Genomic DNA, 9295 nt, shown 5'->3' on the forward strand with positions numbered 1-9295 from the left:
GACAAATGTTTTTTTATTCTGCTGTCGCTGGAATCGAGAGGAATAAAAGCCGGAGTTAGTTTCATACGCGAGGGGTGTGTGTGATTCGTGGGGGCGGTCCGGGGGGTGCAGCACCCCCACCTATCCAGTGCCCTTCCCCCTGCTCCCACAGGGCTGCCCCAAGAGGCGAGTGTGGAGGGAAATGGACCAGATCCCTTGATTGCTCTGGAGCTGGCGTCTTTCAAGGGCTGTGTTTGCTCCTTCCAGTCGAGATCCAGTCTGGGGCCGAGTGTTCAGGGGGGGATTGGAGGGTGTTTGTGGGTGTCACTGGGGGGGTGGCCCTTTCCTTGTAATTTTCCTTGATAAAAGTCGGTTAAAGCAGGCCGACGTTGCGGGCGCCTGGCGGCCCTAGATGGTGGCCCAGGTGGCGGCTGCTCCGCCCCCGGAAGGATGAGGAGGCCCGGCTCTGGATTTCCCCGAGACTTGGGGGAGCTATTTCCTCGCCCTCTGCCTCTGCGCTCCGCTGGGGCGGCTGCCGCAAGGGGGCCACGTGGGGGGCGACTCGGCCAGCGGAGCAGGCGTCTCCCGGGACCCCCCCGGTGTGGAGCAGAAAGAGAAGGCGACTGGTCGGCCCCTTGCCCAGCTGAGCCCCCCCGAGCTGTCCTGTTGCACTGACGTGGGGGGCTGGAAAAGGCCTTTTCTGCTCTAAGCCGGGGGCAGCCCCGAGGAATTTCAAACCCCGCCAGGCCGGCGCTCAGGCCCCGCGTGTCCCCTGCCCCGCGCCGGGGGGACGGGAGTCTGGCCGGGTGCTTGCTGGCGGCGGGCGCCTCCCATTGGCGCAAGGGGCGCGGTTCCCTCCTGGGCGGGGGCAGGGACGTCTCGCAGTCGCGCTTCCTCCCGGCTCCTTGGGCGTTCTGGGGCGTCCCCCCCTGGCCCGTGGTTCCGAGCTCCGTGGCCGTGACCTCGCGGGGGCCAGGCCACAGGGAGCTGCTCCAAGGGCCCGGCGGGACAGCTCGGAGCACGGCTGCCCTGATGTGCGGCTCAGGCCCAGGTGCGCCGGGAGCCCCGCGTCCACCTCCCGGACGAGGGAGGGTCACAAGCAGACGTGGGAGAGGCCCCCCCTGGCCTGAGATGGGCGCGGTGAGAACCAAGCCGGAGCCATGGGAACTGGTGAGGCCCCCGGGGCGCCGAGCCTGGGCCGGGACTTGCCACTGACAACCCAGAGCAGTGGGAGCCCCCCCCCCCTTTCAGCCCCTTTGGCCCCAGACACGTTGCAGGCAGGGAGGGACTAATACCCGGGATCCCACCACCTCGTCCGGCTCCCTCCTGGGGGGGGCCCACCTGGTCTCCCGCCCCTACAGGCTTCCTGGCCTCGATTTCTGGCTCCACGGCACCGTTTGCCCGTCTCCCGGTCCCTCAGCACCGCTCCGAGCCGGGATGCGCCTCGCCGGTACCGCCACGGCACCGGTCTCCCCGGCCCTTCCAACAGCTGCCACGTGGGCGCGACCGCGGGATGCCGTGGTCCCCGAGGGAGGAATCCCTCCCTCCCTCCCCCAGACCTCGCTGCCAGTCCGCCCACAGGAGTGCGGCTGCCCAGGCTGGGACCTGCGTCCGAGCTGGGTTCGGGCTCTGATCCCGGCACCGAGGCTCCAGTGGGCGCGGTGGAGGCAGCCCTGGTGGTTTCAGCTGCGGCCGAGCGAGCCCCACCCTGGCAGGAGGACACGTGCGAGAGCCGGCTGCCAGCTCCGTGCCGCCAAACGGCCGGCGTTGCCGGGAAGACACCGACTCTTAGTTGGGACGCCGGCCACGTGTGAAGATCTCCCTGTCCCCGGGGCCGAGCGGACAGGGGGCCCAGAGCCCCGTTCTCAGGCCCCCTTTGCCACGGCTGGCTGGATGTGTGGTGCTGGCTGGGGGCAGAGTCTGCGGCCTCCTTTGGGCCCAGGGCGGACGCTGAGCTGCCCGGGGTGACGGACCTGGGGGCCCACAGCGCTTCCCCCCCTTCCGTGTCGGACTTTCAGCCACGACCCTGGCCTGGGGCTCAGGTCCTCCCGGGCCAGGCTGTCAGCGGACGGGGAGAGGCCGGCAGCCTGCCCTGCCCTCGGCGAGAAGGGAGCCAGGGACTCAAGGCAGCTGGGGCCTCCCCTTGTTTGGCTTTGGGCCGTTGGTTTCCTTCCCACGGGCCTGGCCCCGGTGCCCTCCCCTGGGGCCTCAGCTCTGGCAGTTTTCATCCCTCTGCCCCTCCTCTCCAGCCTCCCCCGCCCAAGGTGGAACCCGGGGGGGGACATGGGGGGGTCCCTCGAGAGCTGGGGGGGTCTGAGACGCAGCCACTCGACCGTCCCCCCACAGACACTGGGCCACGCCGATGGGCATCACCCAGGCTGGCATGAGTGGGGGGGGGGGGGTCCTCGGGTGGGGGGGCAGCTCCAGCGTGCGAGTTGTGGCCCCAATGGAGCTGAGCTCCACTTCTGGGATCCGAGCCCCTGCACCAGGCTCCGAGCGGCTCCCTGTGTGGAAACAGCCCCGGCGTCCACCGGGGGCCGGTACCAGGGGCTGTCGGGTCTGCCCCTGTGAACAGGCATTGAGCGGCCCCGCTGGCTTGGGTAAGCCAGCCCCACAGCCACGGGCGCTGGCCCCCCGGCCGGCACCAGGGGCGACGGGGTGCAGGGGTGACGGCGCTTCCACCGGCCACCGGCCACGTCTCCGCTTGGCGCTGCCCCGCTCCGGGGGCTGCACTCGCCTGTGGGCAGACCGGGGCCTGCTCCCTGTCCGGCTCCCTCCGGTCCTTGCAGACCACGGGGGGGGGGTTCCCCTGGGCCCCCGCCTGGCCCGGCTCGCAGAACAGTGCGTCCTTCGTGTGCATCGCCCCCCCCCCCCCCCCCCGCGTCTGACTCGCCCGCAGGCCTTTCCGGGGGTTTCAGGTGCTGAGAGGCTCCCGGGCGGCCGCCTTCCACGCGCCGGCGGCTTTTCCGTGCTGCCGCGGCTCTGGCCTGGTGGCTCGCGGCGTCCAGACCTTCGCTCCAGCACCCTCTTGCCTCAGGTCCCCGGTGGACGAGGCCTGGCTGCGCCCCCCGCCCGGCCTTCCTGCCCGGTCCAGAGCCACCGGGATGTTTTTCCACCCGCCTTCCCGGAGCCTCGCCCGGGACGTGGCCGGTGCAGCCGGTGCCCGACCGGCCTTGGCTTTCTGCGGCGCCCAGGCTGAACTTTCCGCGAGCGGATGCAGCTCGTAGCCACGGCGCCCGAGCCCAGGGGCCTCCCAGAACAGTGTCTTGACCTGTGTCCTGCCTCAAGTCAGTCGGTGTGCGCCACGGAGAACAACAGAATTTAAAAATGGCTGCCCTTAAAGGGGCTGGTGACTTTTTTTCTCAATAACTCTCCCCCCCCCCCCCCCCGCGACCTTTTTTTTTTTTTTTTGGCTCAACAAAAAATCCTCGCTGTTCCCCATATAAACAAATTATTGTTTCGTGTTCCTTGGGCTTAAAAAATTCAAGAAACACTGTCCAGATCTCACTCCGGCTCGGCACGACCTGCGAGGGCTTCGTTCCACACCCGGGTTCCACTCTGGGGCACCTGCAGCCCCCGCCAGCCTCCCCCAGAAGCCCCGAGGGACACCACCTTGGCTGCTGCGCGGGAGTCGCCGTGCGTGGACGGGCCTGGAGCCAGCACGCCGAAGAAAATTGGTGTCCAGCCTTTTGTGGCCTGTTCTTCGGGGTGTTGTCCCGTCTGTTCCACAACCCCCCCCCCCCCCCCGTTGTGCTTAAAAGCAGCACCCGGGATCTTTTTCAGGGGGATAAGGCAACACGCCACATGTATTGATCACACACAGAATAACCCACACTTATCGTATGCACGTGACACATCACACTCGTGCACTCTCACACACACGCACACACACTGCATCTCGTTGTTACCAAACGTTGCTCCCCCTCACCGCACTGGCCCGGTGAGTTAGATGGGGGAGGGGTGAGCCGGGCTCCTGCCGATCCGGATCGATGCTCCGATGTGGACAAGACGAAAACCCGGGGTCCCTCTGCAAGACGCCTCTATTTCTCCCTCTCGTGCAGCCAGTTAGTCACCACCGGGCCTTTCCCAACGCGGCTTCAGAGAGAGTCCTTCCAAGGGCAGCACTTGCTGCTGGACTCCCCAGCGTCTGTCTGTCTGTCCAGTCTTCTTCATGAGCTCCCTTTGCAGGGATTGGCTTGGGTCTGGCTCCCAGCCCCTCTCCGCCCCGGCCCCTGCTGCTGGAGGGGGCTCCCCTTCCATTCCCCATTCACACCGCGCTCATTCCGGCAGGGCAGGGGGGAGCTCGACAGACATTTCCTCTTACAAGATCTCTCTCTAAAAAAGGAAAGTTTCTCTTCATACAAAATTCTAGGAGAAATGTCCCAGAGATTCTCTACGGACGCTGCCCACAGCTAGATCTTCATGCAAAGTTATACAGAGTGATAATGCCACAGGGATTTATCCACACACCCCAACGCTGGGGCCTCATATCCCCCCGTGGGGGTGGGATCCAGTCCCTACTGGTACTAGTAGGGAAAAATCGCCAGCCACGGTTCCCATGGCGCAATGGGACGGACGCAGCCCCTCGCGGAGAACAGCTCCCCCAGGCAGGCCCTGGCTTTTCCCCGGGGCAAAGAATTAAACCGTTGTACCCGTGACATTCAACTGAACCGTTTCCCACTTCTCGGTAGGGGCCGAAAAACAAATGAACCCTCCGGAAGGGAGGAAACTTGGGACATTTCGGTGGCTCGTTCCCTCCCCCACTCGCCTTTTAAAAATGTGAAAAGCAACCGATAGTCTGGTAGCACCTTAGAGAGGAACAAAACCTGTCGATGGGATCGGGAGTTTTCAGGAGTTGGGAAGTCCAGAGCCAGGAAGACGTTGGCCCGTCTCTTATTCCGTTTCCTAGCAGGGGGATATTCACGTCCCTTAAAAGCAGGGGGCAGGCGCAGCTGGGCTTGTCGTTAACATGTTTGATTTTTGGAGGGTTTAAAATGGAGACTTTGGCGAATGGGAGCAAAGTGCGACACGTGCGGGTTTTGTCGCGTTTTCCTCGGCAGAGACGCCTGAAACCTGGCCAGGGAGCTCTTGTTCAAATGTTCGATTAAGGGGAGAGAAGTATTTCAGCGCGGTCTGACGGCGGAGAGCCACAATGAGCTTTGGGGCCTTTTCCATGTTTTTTCCCAGGCAAAGGAGTAATTTGAAGCCTGAGGGTTAAAACGCGCGTTGACTCGGTGCTGGGTGAGCTGTGGGCGTCGGGAATGCCGACTGCAATTGGGCCGCGACGTTTGAAACGCTGCGGGGGGGACTGGATTGAAAAGGGGCGGGTGGGAAATTTGTGGGAATCAGGGAATCGAACAGTTTTTCTAAAGATTTCCGGAAAATCGTTCCGGCTCGTGTGCAAATCCAGCTTCTGCTCTGGCTCTCTGGTGTTTTCTGGAGCCTGGGAACAGAGATGGGAGAGCGAGCGAGCGAGCGCCGGGCCCCTGCCATTCCAGGCCTCGCAAGGACCCTCTGCAGCGTCTCCAGGGAAGGGAGACGGAGGCACCGGCCCCGGCTCAGGAGAGACGTTGGCTCCAGGGCCCAGATTTGGGGATTTTGGGCTTTTTGCTCTTGGAAAATGCCAGTTTGTGCAAGTGGAGTGCGAGAAACGGCCCAGTCGGCCCCGGGGGGGGGCTGGTGCAGGGGCCATGAGTCAGGAACCTCCTGCCCCCAGGGAGCTGAGGACCCCCCCAGAGAGCAAAGCCCCCAGCACAGGAGGGGTCCGGGGGACAGCAGGCCGGGGCTGTGCCCAATGGGGGGGTCTTACACCAGCCCCCCCCCCCCCCGGGGTGCCCACAGGCTCTGGCTGGAGGCCGCCGGGCGATTGGACTCAGGGGAGTCTCCATCGTTAATGAGCAAGTCCCACAGTCTCCCTGCTGGGATCGGGGGGGGGGGGGGCTGCCCCGCCCCCATCAATCTGCCCCCCTCCCGCTTGAAGATTCAACAGCTCATTAAAACCGTCAACCCCCCCCCCCCCAGCAGGAGGTGAGGCTCCCTGGGAGCTGGGAGAAGGGTCAGGGGGCTGGGGGGCAGGGCTGGGGGGAGTGGGGGGCACTGGCAGGGCTGTTGGGGGTAGTGGGGAGTAGGGTCAGGGGGCTGGGGGAGAGTGGGGGACACCAGAGGGTCTGGGGGGCAGGGCTGGAGGGGCAGTGGGGGGCACTGGAACGTCTGGGGGGCAGGGGGCTGTGGGAGGGAGTGGGGGGCACTGGCAGGCCTGTGGGGGGCAGGGGCAGGGGGCTGGTGGGGAGTGGGGGGCACTGGCAGGGCTGTGGGGGCAGGGGGCTGGGGGGGAGTGGGGGGCAGTGGGGGGCAGGGGGCGGGGGGGGAGTAGGGGGCACTGGCAGGGCTGTGGGGGGGCAGTGGGGGGCAGGGGGCGGGGGGGGGAGTAGGGGGCACTGGCAGGGCTGTGGGGGGGGCAGGGGCAGGGGGCTGGGGGGCAGTGGGGGGCACTGGCAGGGCTGTGGGGGGCAGTGGGGGGGCAGGGTCAGGGGGCTGGGGGGGGAGTGGGGGCACTGGCAGGGCTGGGGGGGCAGGGGCAGGGTGGGGGCAGCGGGGGGGCAGAAGGGGAGCTGGCAGCAGGGATTTCGGGGGGGCTCTGACCCCCCCAGCCGGCGGGGGGCGGGAGGAGCGGGGGGGGGGGGGGGACGCGGCTCGGTCTCCGCATCTCTCGCTTCGTGCCCAGACAGCGGCTCCGGCTCCCCCCGCCCAGGTGAGTCCGGGGGGGGCGGGGGGGTTTGTGTCTCCTCCCCCCCGCCCGGGGGGGGCTCTGGGGCCGGGGGGGCGCGTCCCCCCTTGTCTGTCCCCGCGCCTTCGCCCCGCGACTCGGATTAAACATGGACCCGGGGGGGGGCCGGTCCCCCCCGCCCCCCAGCCCTGCCCCCTCCCGGCCCCCCGCCTGCCCCCTCCCGGCCCCCCGCCTGCCCCCCCTCCCGGCTCCCCCCGTCTCCTGAGCCCTTTGCAGCCCCCCCCGCACCTCCCCCGCCTGCCCTCTCCCGGCCCCCTCCCGGCCCCCCCCCCAGCCCTGCCCCCCCCGCCCCCCAGCCCCTGCCCCCTCCCGGCCCCCCCCCGTCTCCTGAGCCCTTTGCAGCCCCCCCCGCACCTCCCCCGCCTGACCCCCAGCCCTGCCCCCTCCCCGGCCCCCTGCCCTGCCCCCCAGCCCTGCCCCCTCCCGGCCCCCGCCTGTCCCCAGCCCTGCCCCCTCCCGCCCCCCCCCGTCTCCTGAGCCCTTTGCAGCCCCCCCCGCACCTCCCCCGCCTGCCCTCTCCCGGCCCCCTCCCGGCCCCCCCCCCCAGCCCTGCCCCCTCCCCGCCCCACAGCCCTGCCCCCCCCGCCCCCCAGCCCTGCCCCCTCCCGGCCCCCTGCCCAGCCCCCCCAGCCCGCCCCCACCCGGCCCCCTGCCCAGCCCCCCAGCCCCTGCCCCCCAGCCCTGCCCCCTCCCGGCTCCCTCCCCCTCGCCTGCCCCCTCCCGACCCCCCGCCTGCCCCACAGCCCTGCCCCCTCCTGGCCCCCTGCCCCCGCCTGCCCCCTCCCAGGCCCCCTGCCCCCCGCCCTGCCCCACAGCATTGCCCCCTCCCGGCCCCCTGCCCCCCTTCTCTGCCCCCCTTGACCCACAGCCCCCCAAGCCTGCCCTCCAGTCCTGCCCCCAGCCCAACTGCCCCAGCCCTGCCAGTGCCCCCCACCCCCCAGCTCTGTCCCTCCGAGTCTCTGCTGAGACCTGGCAGCTCGTCACATCGGGAGGCGGGATCCTGGCTGGGCTCCCGGGTCTCTGCCCCCCCCTTGAACCCGGGTCCGGGCGCCCAGCTGACCCGTCTCCCCCCAGGTGCCCCCATGGGGCGGCCGGGGGCCCACGGGCAAGCGCCCCGCGCGGCGGTGTGAGCGGGCGACATGCCGGGCCTGCTGGGACTCCTGCTGGCCTGGCTGGGGGGCCTGCGGCTGCACCGGGCCCCTGGGCCCCCCCTGGCCTGGGGCCCGGGAGACGCCCCCCCCAGGCCTGGGAGCGGCCGCTGCTGAGACCCCGGCGCAGCTGGGTCTGGAACCAGTTCTTCGTCATTGAGGAGTACGCCGGCCCCGGGCCCGTGCTCATCGGCCGGGTGAGCCCCCACGCCGGGCCGGGGGGCAGGGCTGGACGCTGGGGGTCCAGGGGGCGGGGCTAGTCACCAGGTGCTGGGGAGCAGGGCCAGATGCCCGAGTCCCGGGGGGGCAGGGCCAGGCGCCAGGTCCCGGGGGGGCAGGGCACGGGTGCCGGGGGGCAGGGCTGGGCGCCGGGGGGCAGGGCTGGGTGCAAGGGGGCAGGGCCAGGTGCCAGGGGGCAGGGCTGGGTGCCGGGGGGCAGGGCCGGGCACCGGGTGGGGCAGAGCTCTGTGCCGGGTGCTGGGGGGTAGGGCCGGGCGCCGGGGGCAGGGCTGGTCACCGGGTGCCAGGGGACAGGGCCGGGTGCCGGGTGCTGGGGGGCAGTGCCGGGCGCCGGTGGGGCAGGGCCGGGCGCCGGGTGGGGGCAGGGCCTGGTGCCGGGCGCCGGGGGGCAGGGCCGGGCGCCGGGGGGGCAGGGCCGGGTGCCGGGTGGGGCAGGGCCGGGCCGGGGGGCAGGGCCGGAGCGCCGGGTGCCACGTCCCCTCTCCCCCAGCTGCACTCGGATGCGGACCGGGGCGAGGGGCGGGTGCGGTACCGGCTGGCGGGCGAGGGCGCCGGGACGCTCTTCGTGTGTGGACGAGCGGACGGGCGACGTGCACCTCACCAGGGCGCTGGACCGCGAGGAGAAGGCCGAGTACCGGCTGCTGGGCCAGGCCCTGGACGGGGCCTCGCGCCGGCCCCTGGAGCCCCCCTCCGAGTTCCTCGTCCAGGTGCAGGACGTCAACGACAACCCGCCCGTCTTCCCCCACGGTGCCTACCACGCCACCGTGCCCCGAGCGCAGCCACGTGGGTGAGTGGCGCACGGAGCCCCCGCCCCACGGCCCGGCCGGTGCCCCCCACCCCGCCCCACGGCCCGGCCGGTGCCCCCCACCCTGCCCATGGCCCAGCCAGTGCCCCCCCACCCTGCCCCACGGCCCGGCCGGTGCCCCCCACCCTGCCCCACGGCCCTGCCGGTGCCCCCACCCCGCCCACGGCCCCGCCCCACGGCCCGGCTTGGTGCCCCTCACTCCTGCCCCTGGCTGCACTCTCCCCTCAGGAACCTCGGTGATCCAGGTGACGGCCCACGACAGACGGACGACCCGAGCTACGGGAGCAGCGCCCGGCTGGTGTACACGGTGCTGGAGGGGCTCCCCTTCTTCTCCGT

At 70.1% G+C, this 9295-nt stretch overlaps 1 protein-coding gene across 1 annotated transcript; it reads left to right on the plus strand.

The window, feature by feature from the left end:
- Window positions 1–7697: 7697 nt before the first annotated feature.
- On the plus strand, window positions 7698–9290 carry CDH24 (cadherin 24; the record flags this gene model as incomplete). Its single annotated transcript, XM_075916787.1, has 3 exons — window positions 7698–8111; window positions 8645–8941; window positions 9188–9290. Coding segments are annotated over exons 2-3 (390 nt in total), but the record flags the coding sequence as incomplete, so codon positions are not given.
- Window positions 9291–9295: the final 5 nt, after the last annotated feature.

Source organism: Pelodiscus sinensis, unplaced genomic scaffold, assembly GCF_049634645.1.
Source record: "Pelodiscus sinensis isolate JC-2024 unplaced genomic scaffold, ASM4963464v1 ctg191, whole genome shotgun sequence".
Lineage (NCBI taxonomy): Eukaryota > Metazoa > Chordata > Testudines > Trionychidae > Pelodiscus > Pelodiscus sinensis.